The following is a 21,273-nucleotide window of genomic DNA, read 5'->3' as shown; positions in this document are numbered from 1 at the left end:
TGAATTGAGATTTTCAAAGCGGAAGATTGAAACTGATATCAATGCGCGACGGTATCGGCAAAATGACCACTAAGTTTTTGACCACGTTAAGTCATGGCTAAAATGACCTCGTGAAAGTGGTCAAATTAAAACAGTACAACCCCCTTGAAGGGTCAAAACAACCCCAAACGTGGTCAATTCAAAATGACCACGGAAAATATAACCCCGTAGTTTTTAGTGTGTACACCTTCTGGGTACAATTAAATACCTCTATGATGTCATTTTATCTATTGCTAAAAAAATCATTTTCAAGGTGCAGAATTCAACAGGTTTTTCCCCATGATTTTACCAAATTTTTTCTGTGAAATTTTCACATCTGAAAATGCATTTTGACTTTTTGTAAATACATGATAGGATTGTGCATATTTCTAGCATTCCACTGGTCTCTTTTGACTTTATCATGGGGTATAGCAGTTCTGGGAATTAAAAAAATCAAATAAATCAATTTAAATCAAAAAAATCCAATTTAAATCAAATAAATTTTTTTGATTTTTTTTAAAAAATCAAAAAAATCGCCAACCCTGGATGGGTGTCTATCTTCACAGCAGAGATGTATCTCAAGTAGACAGTGGTTGAGTTCAGAAGTGGGTCATGAGTCAAAGGTCAAATGGGGTCAAATAGGGTTAGATTACTTGACTGACATACTTATTGGAACTGCTATGACAGGAGGCCCAGTGGTTCTAGAACCACCTATTTCCATTACAACCCTCAATGTGATCTTTCAAATGTTTAGTTCATAGGCCATATATACGGCAATGGGCGGGATGATGTGGATCTACTGTCTAGTGGTTCACGAACCGCTTTGTTGAAGTAGAAATCCATAGGTATCAAATTCAAAACCCTTTCTCTACTTATGTTCAGTGATTGTGATCTAGGTAGCTTTTGCATCTATTATGCCATTTAAGGGTGCAAAATTGGCCATTTGATATGTCAGTGCGTGCATTTCAAAAGTATTCAGACAGGTAGGATATCAGTTGTATATGCAAGTGACACCCTACCCTGACAGTGTTGGTGCTCATATCCCATAATGGGGAATTGTGTATTAGGGCTACAAGGTCTGAATCCTGAGTTTGCCAATGTTTTGTCGCATGGGCAATCACATCTCAGTCTGTTAATTCTCCCAGGCCTCTACTCTCAGATGTATACGTGATACGGTAAACGGGATGAGACGGATTGCGGTGAAATTGATTTTGTATTTCCTTGTTCTCGGTAGCATGAAATTGATTTAAACTCATGATCCAGTTACGATGACATTTTATCTATAGTGTGTAACCTTGCCAAATGGACTATAATATTAAATTTGAACAAAAATATTGCTTTTCTGAACTAAAGACCTGTTTAGTCGATAGCATGACGTAATATGTTTCTTATGGACATGCTGTTCTGCATACCCAATTGCAACAAATATTACATAGAGTAGGAAGCTCAACGATATTGACATTGAGGTGCAGCCCTCGAATTAACCCACGGCACCGACGGCATATTGCCGTGGGTGCCCACCCCCATTGCCGCAATGCCCTCAAAATATGTCCTTTACCGACGGCAGTCACTTGCCGTGCCCCTAAATGAAGTTGCCGTGGGTGCCCTAGCCGGCCAGCCCTGCTCCTTCATTATAAAATCATTAACAAGTACTGGTTAAATCCCAGTAAAATTGTGGAAAATTAAATCGAAAATCTTGAACACGATCGCTATTTTGAGCATCGTAACCCAGCTATCAATCACAGTATACACAATAGTTTGTTGTGAATTAATATTCATTACCCGTACGTAAGCTTACATATTCAGCCAATCACATCGGCTTTTATACATTATCTGGTTGCTAGAAATCTGACATTCTGATTTCATTTTCTCGATTGGTCAGAGAAATACCTCCAACGTACTATCGACCAATCAGAAACGCTGTTAGTAACTAAGACTCCTCGACCTCGTGTTGTGAACAAAATCTGAGCGCTGGGCAAATCAATTGTTCTCTCGATTATCAAACATTGACTTCCCATTGCAAACCGATGGCGATACTCTTCCGGTCTCGTCTTATCTTGTACATGTGAGCCCATCTCTAGATATGTTTTGCACGAAATAGTTTTTATCCCGGCGAATTTTATCAATATTATTACCAAAGTTACAGCTGTTTCATCGCTGTTTCGAGTCAGTTTTTAAAGCAATCAGGTTAGTTTTAGTGTAAAGTTGAGAGTCGAATTTTACTTTGGTGTCGAATTCAGCTGACGGTAATGCATCTATTCGCTTTTGAAAAATTGCCTTGGTGCCCTTCTCAAATTTTCAACAGTTGCCTTGATGCCCTTTTGAAATATTACAAATTGCCGTGCTGCCTTGCCTTTTCAGTGAAAATCCACGGCAATTATCAACTTGCCCTAAAAAAGTTGCCGTGCCCCTTCAGATCCTTAATTCGAGGGCTGTTGAGGTGGCATTGCAGCAAATATTTATACACAACAGATCAACTTCAGACTTAGTATTAGACCACTTGACATGTGATGTCATTGCCGGGCAGTATGCGCACAAATTATGGCAATTTCCATTGTTCTTTGCCCTGCAGTGTGTGTACGCATCGTAATTTGCTCAGGGCATGTGCATTTTAAATCGCCCACCTCATTTCATATAGTACAAGAAAGCCATTGAACAGTGTAGCAGTTCGTTCAAGCATATCGACTGACCAGTCCCTTGCCTTTGTTGATAAACCAATGATGTCAAGTGGTCTATAAGGTAGCCTGATGTGCTATATAGTTTTGTGTTATGTTATTCGCATACCTATGAATATTGCACTAAAGCGCTCCACAGACTCCGAGTATTAGACGTATAATATTGTATGTAACATATATACGTTATTTAATCTATTGCCATTCTATATCCAGTAATGTTTAAGTTCTAACGAATGAAAAATGACGAAAAATCGATAATATGTTACATATAATATCTAGCAGAAATATATTATCGATTTTTCGTCATCAAACATTCGTTAGAACTTAAACATTACTGGAAATAGAATGGCAATAGATTAAATAACGTATATATGTTACATACAATATTGTACGTACAATAAAAAGTCTGAATACTGCTTTAGTGGTGTATTCCATATTATTTGTATTTATAAACCTTTGTTGTTTGCACACCTTTGTGTGGGGCCATCTTAACTACAAACCACGTAATTCTAGGTTAGAGTCCAGGGTTAGAGTATATAAATGAACAATGGACAATTTACCCATAGGAATTAACATTGTGTTTTTCCTGACAAGTTACGACAACACGTTTTGTTGTTTATTATTTAGCAGCAGCATCAGAAGCTCAGCTTCTGAGCCCAGATGACACCTCAATAAAGTTGTTATCTTGAAACTATGACGTACTCTCTAAACAGGACAGTGAATCGGCCGGAGAGCGGTCACTAAATTTTCAGGATCAAGGGACAGTCACAGGACTTCAGCGATTAGAGGGTTTGAAATAATTTCTGTCAAACATTCATTGGATCAATGTGCTGAAATTCTATTAAATTCGACTTGCTTTATTTCCATGTGGCTAAAATAATAAAATACAACAGAAATTGAACTCTTTATTAAATTATATCTCAAAAACAAGTTTAGACCCTGGTCAGACGTAATTGCATCATCCGACCATCTTTTTTTTACAACGTGTCACAGTCACACTGCAGTGTACTATAGTTGGATAATGGTCCTGAGAGCTTGTTTTCACACTAAAATGCATGATTGGATGACGCATTGAGTGGGTCACACTGTGATTGTTTGTAACTATAGTCTGACCATAGTAACCTGGGAGCTAATGATGCTAATTAGTAAATACATGCACGTCTGATCAAGGTCTTAGCAACAAATGACTAATTAAAGTGGGGAAATGTTTTTCTCATTGAAATTTAACCTCAAGATATGATGCAGTAATCAAGCTTTTTACACTCACAAAGGTACTAATCCACATGCTATTGTTATCCAAAGATTGCTTAGTCATTTAATTAGGTGTTTAATTCCTTGAATGGTGATGAAATCAGCACAAGTCTAATTGTTACACTGCTCCATTGTGTTAATCTCTTAATCTCTTTATCTGTCTGTGTGGTCAGTTACTCTGGATGCACTAGATCCTTTACTGTGGGAGTTAAATTTTTGGTTCTTTTACAGCACTTTCTGTTTTGGTGCCCAAATAGTGATGCATTATATACTAAAAGAAACAATGCAGGGGAGTACTCATGGTGTAATGAGGTATTCAAAGGCTAAATTAAAAAAAGGTTTGTCTCAAAGCTCTCCAATTCTGAAAAACTAATGTGAAATGCGTTTTTATTTTAAAAAAAAATTTTACAAAAGATTTTTTTCAAATGTGAAAAAAGTCTTATTCTACTATATGAAGTTGTATTGAACAATTAAGTGCTGCTGCTATTGTATTGAAGTGAAGTAATCTAAGAGCAGGGGTCTAAAATTGTAAAAACGACATTTCGATCATATTTTTATACACTTTTTCTAAAAAATAAAATAAAGAGAAGAATTTTTTTATACTAAATGCAGGTGAATAAACTAATGCGCACAGGAGCTAAGACCAACTTTTTTTTTTTAAATTTGGCCTAATTGATCTATTTACAGGACAATTTGACATTTAAGTGTATATTTTCTCTGTTTTTCGTGGAATGCAAATTTGACAGTGCTAAGACAGCGAGTTGTTTTGTTGACCAGCGGTCAGTTCTCAAACCTAATGATGCATTATAGTAGCTTCCATGTAATGGTGGTGTTCAAGGTCATATACGAGGTCAGAGGTCATTTGAGGTCAACTTGTCATATTGGCTGAAAATGAAAAAAATTTGAACAAAAATGTAAAAATAATGTTTCACATGAGTATTTACTAAGAGTAGCATATCATCGGACAACCTATATGGGACCGCTGGCCTTATTTTTGTATCTGTTTTAAGGGTGGTCAAATAACCCTGGAATTATGGAAACTTTTGAGCCTCATAACTGCTAAATTGTTGGTCTAAAGTATAGTCCAGTCAATCTAAACAAATTAGTGGTGTCACCCACCACTAATTGCAACAGAATTTTTTTCACTTTTATACATTTAAGAGATGTCCCCTGAACATCATACCAAAAATATACTAAAATATACTTGGTGGAAAGGTAGTTTTTGGCGGGAAAAGGTCATACAGGGGTCAAATTTCAAAATTGCTTTAATCTTTTTAAGAACTATACCAAAGCATTCCTCTAGTCTTAAGGATTCAGAAAAAGTATAGTTTGTCATATCTGTGATGTACCATTCTCAAGTTATAAGCAAAAAGGTCAAAGGTCAAATTTTGGGCTCCACGTGGGTCAACTTCGAAAAAATGCTCCGATCTCCTTAAAAATGGTCTCAATGTGTTCGTCCTTTGCAAACACTCCAAAGTAAGAATAGTTTGCCATATCTTGGATGTTTCGTTACCTAGGTAGCAGGGTAAAAGAGGTCATTGACCATTGAACTCTATTGACCCCGACCTAGTTTTCGATGTTACGCATGTAATTAAACAACCTAAACAGTGCAAATATTCTTTAAATAAATTATGTTTGCAAAACGAACAATTTGAGACCATTTTGGTTAAAATCAGACAATTTTTAATTTTTTGACCTCTGTTGAACCCAACATTTGACCTTTGACCTTTTCGGTTATAACTCATAGAAAAAGGAAGTTCTCATGGTGTCACACATCATGGTGTGTAATTGATCTATTTGACACATAGGTAATGAATGAAAATATATTCTATGCGTTTTTCATGATATAGAATTCCGGAGCCAACAGATTGTGATGTATACAAATAGAAACAATGCAGTGAGTTCTTACACCTTATGGTGTAATTGATCTACTTGGTCACATTATTGCAATACATACATCACAAACAGAGGCCTTATCGGAGTTCTTCTCTTGGCAGTTCAGTGATAACTCTGTTTAAAGCACGGATCAGCTATAACACTGGCTCAGTGCTGTCTGATACTCTCTGACATAACACAATAGAGCAGATGAGCTCACTGGCTGTAAAAGGCGTTATATTGGGAGTTGGTATCACAATCTGTGGACTGAGACAGTTCCATGATTTCTCACATTTTCAGCCTAGGTTGTGCTGAATGGTGTGAGTTTTTGAGCCCATTTCATTCAAACATCATTCTATGAATACTGTATTCTTGCCAAACTGGTGGACCCCACCATTTTTGTGGCTCCCACACATATATGGTTGTTTGTTTGTTTGTTTGGCTGTCCGGTTCTTTGTTTGTTTGTCCGGGCGGAAGCAAAACCATTAATCCACTCTGCAGCATAAGCACAATAATCGATCAACTTCAAACTTGGTATAGTATAGGAGATGGTAGCCTGATGTGCTGTATAGTTTTGCGTCATGTTATTTGCATATTTATGAATATTAATAACCATATTGCATATTATTTGTATTTACACACCTTTGTGAAAAGTTCAAAAAAATTATGAGATTCTGAAAATGTAAAAAAAAAAAATTTGAGTGCACAAGTTTTTCCTTCTGGGTAAGAATTGTTTCTTGTGTGCAGCAGCTTTTTTCTTGCAGGTTAGAAATTTGATGAATTGGTCCACACGTGAAGTTTACATATGGTGACCTATTTATCAAATTTCTAACCTGCAAGAAATAAACTGTTGCATGCAAGACAAAATTCTTACCCAGAAGGAAAAGACTTGTGGACTCAACAAAAAAGTAATTCTGATTCATGTATCTGTCATCCAGCACTCAGATCCAGCACGAATCACGAATTTGGTGATTCGCATCCAAATCGTGCCCCTGATCCTTAGGCATTGTTATACACATTTTTGTTTCTCATATCAAAAATGCTGGAGCTTAACTTGAAAGTACTCCATCCTTAGGAGGGGACGTTAAGCTGTCAGTCCTGTGTACAGAGAGTCATACCAGAACATGTATCTTGAAGCCAGTTTCAAAAACAGTAGAGTGTTAACCCCCAACTGTTCCCAACCCGTCCCAGTGTTCAAATGGACCCCAATGGAAATAAGCTTCAATAGAGGCTTTCTTAAGTTATAAAAAAATAAAAAGCCCCTCCTCCTCCTGCTTTTTTGAAAACTTGGATGTGGTCTAATAATAACAACTCAATGCATCAAATATTGAATCTTGTCAAAATCATGCAAACATTTTACATCCAACATAATGTGTAAGATATTAAGAATGACAAAAAAAAACCCAATTCTTTAAAATGGTTGTATAAGAAATATTGTACAGTTCCAAAGACAATACAGTGTTTGATGTGATGGATCACATTAAGATACTTGACTACAGTATGTGAGCAGAGGATGATTTAAGCACTTCCCAGCAAGTCTTGCGGTTAGCACAGCTGTGTGAGTGAACATGACACCACTGTGCCCGCCCACAGCAAACACGCATGCATGGTTAAATTTGAATTTGGACAGATATATTTACAATAAAAACACCTTCTAAAAGTTGGTCGATTTCACATTTTATGTTATCTACAGAAGGCGTGAATTATCCTTCATGCATACATCACTTTAGATCTGAAATCGACCAATTAATAATGACACACGGGCAATTCTAAAACAACATCTTTTGCACAGAGTTCAATGGGATTTGAAAAGTAAAGTGGCAGTTGAAACACTAGTGATAACACTTTTACAGTGCATGATGGGGCTTCCTTAAATCATCCTCTGGTATGTGAGTAATTGTTATTCTGCAGCCCAACAACTATTGAAGCAAATTGGACATTTTCTTTTGCATATTTTGTGATATCTGATTGTGAATACAGCAACAGTTTCCTTAGGCAAACATAAGAACCTGTAGTATAAAAGTGTTCCCCTCCCCAGTGTCAACGGAGATAACCATCAGTTGGAGATACCCATCAAACTATCTCCCTCTCGTAATCTGTAAAAAATCTTGGCATTTGTCTATATATAGCATGTCCAATGTGTAAACACTTGAAAGAAATCAGGTCACCTTCATGATATTCATGGATGCAGAAAAGCTAGAAAAATATTTGTAATTGTAAATTTGATTCTCTTGATACTTGTTTAAAGATAATAAAGTGGTAATAGTTCTAGTTGATGATATTCTGCATTAATCTTTCATAAAGGAAAAATATATTTTGACAGCTTTGTAGAAATGACTATTCCATATGGATTGGCTAATATCTTATTGAAGAGAGTATTGACCGATCGCATGGTCATCTGAAATCAAGGTTCTACCTGCAAAGTGTGCGCAGTGTCTGCGCCTGTCAAACGCATGCTTTAATTACTGTACGCTTTGCAAAAGCCTTCTGGCGCGCTGCTAGAAAAACGCAAGAAACAAAAAAATGCACATTTTGCAAATGCGTTTGCAGGGAGAACCTCGTTTTGGTAGCAAAATGGCATATCCGTGCAAAGGGCAAATTGATACCCTATGCTCTTATTGACTCTGGTATTGAAGGAACAGACTGACTGTAGAAATAGTAATAACATCCAGGAAACAGCAGTTCAATATGAAAGTCATACAGGTATAAGGCTGAGACTTTCAAAGTAAGGGGCTTTCGGTGAGAGATAAAATTATGCACTTGGATTTAAAAAAAGTTCCAACAAGAACCTTTTTTGTCCTCAGGAAAACCCTTAATGGTTCTTACAAGAACCATAAAATGATCTTAGAACTGAAGAACTTTTTGTTTCTCTGAAATGCTTGTACAAAATGTTTGAAGGTTTTTTAAACATATAGAACCCTTTGGAAAACCAAAAAATTTTTAAATGACTTTCAGAGAACTAAAAAGGTTCTTTGCAGTGACATAAGTTCTTTTCATGGTTCTTCCTTAGAACATTCAATGGTTCCCCTTAGAGGAAAATAAAGTTCTTTTTAATTTTTTCTTTTCTAAGAGTGTGGGGCTTTGAGTGAAAGATGAACTTTTAGCTATCGGATGAGAACATAAGCCCAAAAAAGCCCTGTGGCTCAGATTTGGGTCTTTTGGAGTCCTTGGTCTTTTGGAGGCAGATGCTAAACATTGATTATTTTACTGAATCGGATATAACCCCTACAAAAATAAATTCCTGTACTTGATACCAGTTTATTTACTGTATGCTTTTTTGTGTGATCTTCATTCCTACAAGATTATTTGGAGGTAAAATCTGAAAAGGATGTTGAGAGCAAAACTGACTGGGGTGGGGGTAGCAAACAAGAAAAATATAGTGTAGCATCTCTGAAGACAGTTGAATCATGAATAACATTTGTCAATTTCTTCTTACATCGATCAGAAAACAAAATAAATCCGACTGTAATTGAGTAGTATTATAGTATGCGAGGGATTATCTGTCTCATGCAATCATTAACCCTGTTCACAAAAGAGATTTCTGTTTAACTGATTTATTTGACTTTTTTATGCTTATTGAGTATATGTGTGGCAAAATATTGATGATTTTTATAATCTCATTTATCATTACAGTTATTCATATTTGCTGATTTAAAATGCTCAGTATTACTTACTTTGCGTGGGTTAATTTGTATAACTATCTTTCAAGTGCGCTAAAAGCATCAAATTTACTTTTGTTGAAACAAATTGAGGTAATTGGCAGGTAACTTTGCATAACAGATCTGTTGATGTTACATTTTATTCGTTAATGGTAACGATGTTATACAATCAGACAGTAGGTGAAGGACAGAGAATGCGAGAAAAATGTTAAGGTTGTTTCTGCCTTTCTGGGTTTTTTTTTGTCAGTTTTTTTGCTGCGCAGACAAGCGGCACAAAAAACTAAATCTGCATTCATGTGATATTTCCAAATTGGGATCACTGTGGATTTGCGTATACTCATTCACCTTGGCAAGTCAGATATTAGTGATATATCGTTGGATGCAACTACAAATCATGAGCATTCGCTCAAATTGCTGGTGTACGTGTACATTTGCACATAAAAGTCACCACATAGATGCGTATGCAAAGCAACTTCCTCATCAAGTTGACGTCACTGAATTGGCAAGACACAAAATTATATAGAATGTTTTTACATGGCACAAATTTCATGGCCCTGTTGCAACATTTGAAAATGCCTCTACCTCAGTTTGTAAATGTACATCATGCAATGTGTAGTAAAAGTAGGACTTAAGGTGACAAAAAAAATCCTGTTTTACCGGACCAACTAACCAACTTCAATTTTGAAGAATTCTTTTAATTTGATTAAAATCATGTAAAATGAGGGAGTTTTTGGCCAAAATGTATCGATATTGAAAAAACAAATCAAAACATTTTCAAACTATATATTTGAAAATATTTTTGAAAGATCAATTTTTTGTCAAAGGTTTTGGTTATATTTTAGGGTCATTTTATCCCAAACCCCAAAACTTGACCGACAGATGCAACTTGAAAAGTCTCGCTCCCTAAAACATGGTTTTTTTTTCATTGCCTATTAAAGCCTTGCATTGGAGGAGGAGGCCTTCGAAGTTGCACTGCCGGAGTGTTGCTTTTATGCATTCACCACACGAGGTGTGTTGCTTAAGTTTAAAGCCACTCAGTACTAAAAACAAACAGTAATATTTTAATTGCTGTTAGGATGATTTTTTTTTCAAAACATAACAAAAAGATTTTCTGCGAAAAAAACTACCTCATCTTTGCTGAATAATTTTTCAAAACACATGGACCCACGTCTAAGGATTTCCTGTGATCTTCACGCCTACCCCCATGTTTAGGTACGATTTATTGTGAAAAATAGACTCACTTGGGCAGTATAGCCTTGTACTTATACTTCAATGGAAATACCCCACAGGGTGTTGTACACCACAGCTTCCCTTACAGTGTCCAGTGCAATAAGACTTCCCATAGGAGGTTGCACAAGGTCTTCATCCACATTTAAACAGACGCACACTAAGCTTTTTAGAAAAATGTTTTCAACAAATATTGTTCTGTACCATTTTGATGTAAATTGGTTAATTCGACCCTGCCTGTCTGCCTACAGAGCCATACATGGCTTGTTACACATCTCAATTATACATATCTTGTTGTAAGGCTGAAAAAGTCTGTTTCCGGTAGGCGGTGTGCATTTCTTTTTGTTCACGGAGTGAACATTTCCCCCACTTGAATCCATATCTCATATGCACAGTTTATCCCTTACATAGACTGTGTCTTGAATAGCTATTGTAGCCCATCAACCCTGTGGTTAAGAGCCTCTAGGAAATAATTCCTAATGTCTCATACCCAGGTTTGTATCCCTTTATCTAATCCTGCCCCACATGACAAGGACTTTTTAGAACATCTTATCTTGTATTGAGACAATGGCAACCAGGACTATTTTTTTGCCTTTTTTCTAAGCATGTTTACTATTGGATTGAGCCATCGCATGGTTATAATAGGCTTTACTGATTGGTGGGTAAGGTCAATGCTATTGTTTATTTTGTGATAAGGCTGAGCATATTACTGCATATATGAAAAATACACTGCTATTTTAATACAGGCGATTTACTCAATTACGGTACTTCCAACTAACAAAATTCAGTTCCTGTTATCTACCCAGTAATGTTTGCTTATCTTAATTGTATCCCTAATAATTATTGGGCCAAGGTTATTATCTGCATGGTATATAATTAATTGAATTTCAATAGACCTATGATATTGATTTGAAAGTTTGTATTTCAATGAGTCTCTTACTGGATGGAGAGTTATATAAGCCAAAGTCAGGATGTAGGTATCATTATGCCTCAAATCACTCATTTATTGTAAGATCAGTGCAGAGTAGGTTAGATATGAAAATGGAAAGTTAGAACAAATTACTATACACCTGATCCGTGAACTGTGTCTTTTTGAAAGACTCTTCTTGTTATAGCAGTTTTACCAGATTTTTTGTACAAAAAAAGAATGTCAAACTTTTTTAACAGATTTTTTTTCTCAAACATTTTCTTTTATAAGCATTATAAAATCAATACTATGAAAATGAAGCTATAATATTCCTAAAATTCATTATTTTCATATCTAACATACTCGGCACTGATCTTACATTAAATATTTGTGATACGAGGCATGTTTTACCATAAAAATTAATAAAAAAATGAATTTTGCATTTTGGTCTTCAGGCCAACTACTGAAAACAAACTTGTTTTTATTTTTAGCCTTATATCTAAAGCCACGATTTCTCTGTGATACGGAAAAACAGAAAAATTCACGGAATTCGGGGTTTGCTCAAGGAAATTTGAAAATGCCACAAAATAGTGAAAAACTGTGTAAAATGTCTAAATTTTGTGTTGATTTGCAAAATAAAACAAAGAAAAGTGATTATTTAGCAGTAATCAACCATTGATGATGTTCAATTTTAATGGCAATGTTGAGGAGAGACTACAGTAAAAAGGTACATGTCAGACAAAAAACCCTTTTAAAACATGTTTGTTTTCACTTTTCAGTGCTTTATAGTGGAAAACGGAAAATCACGGAAATCGTACAATTTGTAACACAGATTTTGAATTTTGTAACACGGAGAAATCGTGGCTTTACTTATATCATCACATCTGTGATTCTATCAATCATTAACATATCTAGTTTACAAAATGATCTTAAAATAATTCTACCCATTATATTAAGACTTGTGTAGAGTTTCAACTGAGCACGATTCTCAAATAAATGTTTCTCATGTCACTGGACAAATTTAGCTGTTAAACTACTTGGTCATTGAAGTGTTTATTTAGTAAAAAGCTTTCAAAATATATATAGTACTAAGATATTGACCAAGGGTACGTTTGGGAAATATAAAGACTGAAATTGGGAAGTACTTCTGTGAGATGTGCATGAGATATGCGAAGATCTAAAGGCTGTATGGGTATAATTGCAATTTTTTAAATAAAAATTAGCTATAGATTTATTTTCATTCATGAAAGTTCATCTGTGTTGGAAAAATTAATGATTGCGGTTTAAAACTTTTGATCATAACCTCAGAATTTTCAGATGATACTCCATCTTTCATTTGCGAGAATGAGACTGACCTGTATCATCAGGACGTGACCTTTTTTATTTTCATTGAATCATATGAAAATGAAACAATGATTTCTTGAATCATCTACGTATCATTATTCCAAGTCCTTGATACATATACCTGTAATGATGTCAACAGCTACTTATATGTAATGAATTAAAATTCACGAATCTCTACAATTTTGTCCTGTATGACTAGAGCTGGCCAAGTTCCTCTGATCGCGATTTTCCTTGAATAGCCATGTGTATGGTTGCGAAGCAGCCAGTGATGAGCCTGACAGGACGAGGGTGACTGGATTGCAATTGGTTATTGCCAGGGATGGTTTATCACATTTCAGCACCAAACCAGTGCTTCTGTGTGACAAGATATTTTTATACCAACTTTCTAAGAACTTTAGTGGCATTGTACTCCTGTGAACTACAGGCTGTATCAAAATGATTAGTACCAATCAGTTTTCATGTTTATTGAAAAGCCTACTTCTTCCAAATGCAACATTGGATCCTTTTGAAATGACCATAATTTATTGTTATACTGTTTATGACATTTATCAACATTATGCAGATCCTATGTTGCATTTTGATGTCATAGTCTTGTCCATAAACACTGGAAACTGATGGACATCAATTATTTTGATACAGCCAGAGACAGTACCCATTGCATGACACACTTTCATACATACCCTTACAAGTTTGTAGAAGGAATACTTATATCAAATATACTTTACATTTCAACTCAAGTATATTCTGAAGTGTTTGTTGAACATCTTACAAGTTTGAAAGATAAATAGAGAGAGATGCAAAGACATGCGATGACTTCAGGAGCGAGCAATGAAATTTCTGTGTGGGTGTCTTTGAAGCTGTATATTTATAAAAAAAAGAGCATTCGTGATATAATCCAGTCAAACAAGTCATCAGTCCGACAAAATTAATGATCATTTCTAAATACCATATTGTAGATTATCAAGTAAGGTACAATTTGCTTGAAATATCCAATTCAAATGAGAACTTTAATTCAAGAGAAACACTAGCTGCCATGTTTCTGAAAATGATACAAAACAAAAGGAATTGAATGCTTTATGTGACTGTATCTCATGATCAGTTCTAGCGACAAGTAGCTCTTCATGCCCACATCTACATTACCTAGTACATACCGGCACAATCAAGTTGCAAATTGCCATGACAAGTCAAGTGTATTCTTTAAGTGCATGCTGTAACATCTTCATAAGCTATATGCAGTTAAGTGCGCTATTCCAGTTGAAATCCTTACACCCTTATGCAAGACATGACCTTAATCTTGCACACCAGGAGTATAATAATGGGCCTATATAAATGGATGATTCTATTTGAAATTTGCACCCCAGTCAATATCGGAGGTGTTTGTGTGTACAGACACTTACAGATAACTGTTGGATGGACCCTGCTTCACATGTTTCCAACACTGGTTTTTTTTTCTCTTTTTGTCAATTGTTCATGCAAAAATAATACTTGATGACATTTTTATGGACTATCCTTCACTTTTTTGCTATTCCTACACATTTAGAATAGTTGTACACTTTCGTGGGGATCACATAAACTGCCTTATAAAAAACTATTTTTTTTCTAATGCATGCTTGTTGGGACTAACAGGACAACCCACTACTAACATGCAGTCAAGTTAGCTCATTTGATAAAGCGTTCGACTATGGTGCGAGAGGTTGCGGGTTCGAACCCTAGTAGTGCCTATACGCTCTCATGGAAAATTGAGTTAGCTTGAAATTCCCCTCAACAAGAAACTCACTGCTAATTTGTCTCATTGTAACCCGTACGAAACTCAGGGAGCTGATCCTGGCTGCGAAGGTCATCTGTGGAATGTTTAGGGTGTGCGTGCTTGAAGCAGCCAAGTCCCTGAATTGTTTTTAAATAGTTTATGGAATGATGTGGGCTGTAGTGGTCAGTGACAACCTGTAAAGTGTGCTGAGGCTTGTGGATCAACGTCTAGGCATTGTGCCTTTACATAGCGCACTATAAATCACTGTGCTTTTTTTAAAACTAAGTTCATATTAGATGATTAGTAGATTATACTTCTCCAGTTTCCACACAAGTTTCCTATCAGCTTTTAACCAGATCATTCTTCTCCCTCCCTCCCCATTTCTGGAAGAGGATCTTCCAGTCCAAGTGTGTTGGCTTAAAACTTATCTGTGAATGGGGATAGCCAGTGTTAGAAATAATCCAACATTTTCAAGGGTTATTTGGGCCCTTAAATCTGAAAATCTAAAGGCCTCATCAATATTTACAGGGCAAACTGAAGCTTTAAAATTGAGACAATACATATTTACCAAGTAAAGAATTTAACATATCGTATCGTTATTTGAGCCATTACCAGTGTGTTAACTAACCACCCGTCCACCCGTCATTTTGGACAGGCAGTTTGCTCCTTGGACAGGCAAAATGAATGGCTATGACATATGCTAAATGTAAAAAGAATGCTTGAATAAGTTCAATGTACTAAAAAAAAACAAGCAGCTGTTTGAACGGAATGAACCCCGGCACCCAGAAGGGGCAGAGGACTGGTTTATGTTTTCAGGGTCAAATTTTGGACAGGCAGTTTTGGTGAAAATGAAGGGAACTTTTCAAATCCTAGCTAAGACCCTGGCCATTATGTCAAACAATTTATGAGCCCTCATCAATTTTCACTGGCTTTAAGCGGGAGAAGCCACTTTATACTAACACTTGTTTACAGTAGCATTTCTCTCATGTTTGTTTTCTTCTTTTCTTTCATTTTACAGAAGGAACCCCGTCCAAAGATGGTACTGTAATCAAAAATCCAGCAACAGACTTCAGTGACATAGAAGTAGAAGCAGATTATAAAGGCGCTCACCTGACCTTCCCACTCACCATCAAGATGGTGCAAGAACTTATAGAATCATTCAAGAATGGGAGAATACTACACACAAAATATGTGCTACAGGTGTTATCAGAAGCTAGAAAAATACTTAGAGAGAAACCAAATATTAACCAGGCGACTACCGCCATTGCTAAGCAAATTACTGTGTGTGGTGAGTATGAGAGCTCATTGTGTTTGCCGAGCCATTCAAAGCGATGGACAAGCGATAGTTTCACACATTCAAAGTGAGGACATTTTGACAAAGTGAGGACAAAATCCGAGTCCTCACTTTGTGACTATGTGCATTGGATAACACTCTTCCTATAGGGGGTATAGGCTATTTCTCTTCCTATGGGGGTATAGGCTATTATCTCACTTTGTATGCACGTTTACAGACAAAATGAGGTGCACGTTTACATACAAAGTGAGGTGGCCTCAAAGTGAGGTGGCCTCACTTTGAATGGTTTGTTTCGTAAAAATGTCCTCACTTTGAATGCTGGGACAGACACACAATACACACGTGTGTATCACAATTCCTCGCTTTGAATGCCCGTGCACGTAGGGGTGTGTTAACAAGTGTTATACCAAATACCCCTTAAATTATCAAAAGGATATTACTTCAAGTTAAAGTTTATTTCACCACAAAAGTGATGTTTGACAGCATCTTTTCATTCCTGTAGGCATGGATCAAGTCAGTGACAAATAACCCTTAAATAATTAAGTGATATTACTTAGGCATTACTGCATCTTGCCAGACCCTTTTGGGGGTGATACTGACATCTTATAAGGCAGGCATTCTCTATGATCCCCAGTGTAGCCTTTAAGCCAGCTGTCAAGTCTCGGAAATGCATTGAGTAAAAGTGCTGTAACTTTGGATCGATCCTTCATAACTTGGACTAAAAAAGTGTATTTTAGTTACACATTGGCTTTATTTGGTCAAAAATTCAAAATAGGCAGATATTATGAACAAAGGAAAACAAAAAGCAGTCCTTAGATTGAAGTCTCAAGAATAAGAGGAAAAACCCCACCAAGGCCACATTTTGAACAAGTACATTTTTATAGTTAAAAATGGGACAAACGCCTCTTTTTTGGTGACTTTCAAAAGTTTTAGATATATTTTCAAAATTTATGGTAGCAATAAGAAAAATTGCACATGGTTTGGGATTTTTTAGGAAAAATCCATACACCTGTATGGAAAGCATCACTTTAATCTTCCACACATGGAATATGAATTTCAAATGGGGTTACATGAATGGGTGACTCCATTTGAAATCCACACCCCCTGCATTTGTGATTAAGGTCATGCTTTCCAGGGGTGTAAGGATTTTAACTGGAATTGCACCATCAGTCCAATACTTGTTCAGCTCATCAGGTTTTCGTAACACCTGTCAAAATATGGACAAATCTAATTTTGTCAATTTTAGCACTTATTTGGCACTCTTTGTTTCATGAAGGTTCCTGCAATTTGAGAAAATGTAATTCTGTGATCACGCCGCTGTTACAAATGAGATTACTTCCGTAACATGGAAAAAAACTGCTCTTACCAAATTACTTTGTCTCTCTTGAGATTTGTATTGCTTTCATGTTTCATGCATCGTAATAAACTAATTTCTGATATTATTTTCTTACTTTCCAGGTGATCTTCATGGGAAACTTGATGATTTACTAGTAATCTTTTATAAGGTTTGTCTTGTAAAGTCTGAATTATGATAATATTTCTACTATTGTGATATAATTTGTGATATTAATTGATTTCAATGTCATAACCATCTATCATTTGAAAAAAAAATGTGTTTCCTGTCATGCTTGGTAAAATAAAAATATTATGATCTCCTTTTTCCCCCTAAAATATTGGGGGCATCCTTTATTGTAAAGTCTTTGTAGTCTTTGAGGGCATGTAATATCTTGTTTAAAGGAGTATTTAAGATCCTAGCATCCTCTTTTTATAATATTTTTCAATTTATATCAATGAAAAAGATTATTCCCAAAATATCAGTTGATTCCGATTTTGTGTTTGCGAGTTATGCATGATTATATGTATTACACTGCTCCATAGACCAGTGTGTTGTAATTTCATTCTGGTGTACCAGGATGATGATGTGGATTATGAAATATCCTTTTAATACATTGTTTCTTTTTTCCTGTTATATTTACAGAATGGGCTACCATCACCAGAAAATCCCTATGTCTTCAATGGTGACTTTGTAGATAGAGGACCATTTTCAGTAGAGACAGCCATCTTGTTGTTCTGTTGCTTCCTTCTCTATCCTAATGAAGTGTATCTGAACAGAGGGAATCATGAAGACCATGTCATGAACCTCAGGTGGGTATTCTAGTTAAGTGTATCTGAACAGAGGGAATCATGAAGACCATGTCATGAACCTCAGGTGGGTAATCTAGTTAAGTGTATCTGAATAGAGGGAATCATGAAGACCATGTCATGAACCTCAGGTGGGTATTCTAGTTAAGTGTATCTGAACAGAGGGAATCATGAAGACCATGTCATGAACCTCAGGTGGGTATTCTAGTTAAGTGTATCTGAACAGAGGGAATCATGAAGACCATGTCATGAACCTCAGGTGGGTATTCTAGTTAAGTGTATCTGAATAGAGGGAATCATGAAGACCATGTCATGAACCTCAGGTGGGTATTCTAGTTAAGTGTATCTGAACAGAGGGAATCATGAAGACCATGTCATGAACCTCAGGTGGGTATTCTAGTTAAGTGTATCTGAACAGAGGGAATTATGAACCTCAGGTGGGTATCCTAGTTAAGTGTATCTGAACAGAGGGAATCAGGAAGACCATGTCATGAATCTCAGGTGGGTATTCTAGTATAGTGTATCTGAACAGAGGGAATCGGGAAGACCATGTCATGAACCTCAGGTGGGTATTCTAGTTAAGTGTATCTTAACAGAGGGAAGCAGGAAGACCATGTCATGAATCTCAGGTGGGTATTCTAGTTAAGTGTATCTGAACAGAGGGAATCATGAAGACCATGTCATGAACCTCAGGTGGGTATTCTAGTTAAGTGTATCTGAACAGAGGGAATCATGAAGACCATGTCATAAACCTCAGGTGGGTATTCTAGTTAAGTGTATCTGAACAGAGGGAATCATGAAGACCATGTCATGAACCTCTGGTGGGTATCCTAGTTAAGTGTATCTGAACAGAGGGAATCAGGAAGACCCTGTCATGAATCTCAGGTGGGTATTCTAGTTAAGTGTATCTGAACAGAGGGAATCATGAAGACCATGTCATGAACCTCTGGTGGGTATCCTAGTTAAGTGTATCTGAACAGAGGGAATCAGGAAGACCTTGTCATGAATCTCAGGTGGGTATTCTAGTATAGTGTATCTGAACAGAGGGAATCAGGAAGACCATGTCATGAACCTCAGGTGGGTATTCTAGTTAAGTGTATCTGAACAGAGCAAATCAGGAAGACTATGTCATGAATCTCAGGCGGTATTCTAGTTTAGTGTATCTGATCAGAGGGAATCAGGAAGACCATGTCATGAACCGTAGCTGGGTATTTTAGTATAGTGTATCTGAAAAGAGGGAATCAGGAAGACCATGTCATGAACCTCAGGTGGGTATTCTAGTATAGTGTATCTGAAAAGAGGGAATCAGGAAGACCATGTCATGAACCTCAGGTGGGTATTCTAGTTAAGTGTATCTGAACAGAGGGAATCAAGAAGACCATGTCATGAACCTCGGGTGGGTATTCTAGTATAGTGTATCTGAACAGAGGGAATCAGGAAGACCATGTCATGAACCTCAGGTGGGTATTCTAGTTTAGTGTATCTGAACAGAGGGAATCATGAAGACCATGTCATGAACCTCAGGTGGGTATTCTAGTTAAGTGTATCTGAACAGAGGCCCGGAACAGAGGGAATCATGAAGACCATGTCTTGAACCTGAGGTGGGTGAAAATGTAATGAGTTCATCATCATGTTTGAGCCAATGCATTTATGGAATGTCCATTTGTTTTGGTGCTATAATGAACCTGCTATAGTATGCTGGCATGTTGCAGACTTCCCAACATTTTAAGGTGTTTTGATTTAGAAATTTGTACCACAGATTCCAACCAGGATTTGCAAATTTGGGTTGCTAGGAATAACATAGCTCATGTGACACAATTTGACATTTGGAGGCTCCATAAAATGTTGAATTGAAAAAAATAAAAGGTTAAGAACCTCTGCTCCATACTGATATGTATGAAGAAGCATCACAAATTATTAATTCAAATCCTATATGTTGTCTACTTTCTTTAACCCCAAAAATATAGACCAGACAGGTCAACTAGATCATTCTTAACATGGGTCTATTTGTTGGCATTGTAGTAAAAGCCTAACATTTCCCACTGATTACGAACTGATCAAAGTATAGTGGCGACTAGGAATTGCAGTAAATTAAAAATTAATTTTCAATTAGGATGCAACTGGAACCAAATTCATGATCTATACCAATCAAGACTTGCAATGTAATTTATTGGTTGCTCATTGCACTAGAAATTACAATCCAGAAGTGTCTACCAAATCAATCAATTATTTGCTTATCACCATGGTAACTAGGCTTTAAAGTTAGTTTTTTCTTTCCCATCCTGGATACGAGATGTTATACTTGATAAACTCAAAGAGGTAGAAACTCATGCTTGTGCATTCTAATTTGAGCATGTTTCCACTATTTCTCCATCTTTCCACTGTTTCTCCATGTTTCCCGTCCTTGACTTTTAAATCAAGTGTAAAATTTAACTCATTTATGTAAAATTCAAATTCTTGTTAGCCAAGCAATATACAGCCACTTCAATATGCACAGAAGGGAAAGTCCCCTTGTTAGCTGGGAGATGAAAACAAATCAACTGAGCCGTTAATTTTTCACAACATTCAATATTGTTGGCATTTTCTCTCTCTTTTTTCCCACTTAATTTGTAGTTTGTTTGTTCATTTTTATCAAATAATATATCTGAAGGTACCATTCTGAGTGCCTAATATCAAAATGCTTATTGTACTCATAACTTGTGAGTAGGAACAAAACGGCAACACTTCATGTCAATTAAATGTAAATGTTATTGTCATGTGTTTTATAACATCATGGAATTATATTTTCTCTAATGGCTTGGCTTTTGAGCTTAATTGCATATTTTGCTCCATTATTCACTCTGCAGTCTACATGTAATGACCAATGAACTCAACTTTGTAGAATGATAGAGCATTATCACATATTTCTGTATAGATTTGTCAAGTTATTTGCATATTTATGAATGCTTTTTTTTGCATATTTGTCTGAAATTACATTTATCCACTGTGATCTGCATGCAATTACTGATTAACTTCTAACTTGCTAGGCTGATATGATCACCTATTGTGCTGCATAGTTTTGTATCAGGTTATGTGCATATTTGTGAATCTTAATGAGCTTATAATTATATGCATATTTTGCCTGAAATTCCATT

The 21,273-nt window shown here is 36.2% G+C and overlaps 1 protein-coding gene across 7 annotated transcripts in view; it reads left to right on the top strand.

Moving 5' to 3' along the window:
* Positions 1 to 21,273, top strand: part of LOC140161166 (serine/threonine-protein phosphatase with EF-hands 2-like) — a 224,443-nt gene that overhangs the window by 171,524 nt on the left and 31,646 nt on the right. For all 7 annotated transcript variants that reach the window (XM_072184605.1, XM_072184603.1, XM_072184609.1 and 4 more), the window contains 3 exons: positions 15,722 to 15,991; positions 17,456 to 17,502; positions 17,976 to 18,142. In XM_072184605.1, coding sequence (XP_072040706.1) covers positions 15,722 to 15,991; positions 17,456 to 17,502; positions 17,976 to 18,142 — 484 coding nt within the window. The remainder of the gene's footprint in view (positions 1 to 15,721; positions 15,992 to 17,455; positions 17,503 to 17,975; positions 18,143 to 21,273) is intronic.

This window comes from Amphiura filiformis, chromosome 9, assembly GCF_039555335.1.
Source record: "Amphiura filiformis chromosome 9, Afil_fr2py, whole genome shotgun sequence".
Lineage (NCBI taxonomy): Eukaryota > Metazoa > Echinodermata > Ophiuroidea > Amphilepidida > Amphiuridae > Amphiura > Amphiura filiformis.
The sequence above is the reverse complement of the archived record's forward strand: the minus strand, read 5'-3'. Positions and strand labels throughout refer to the sequence as shown.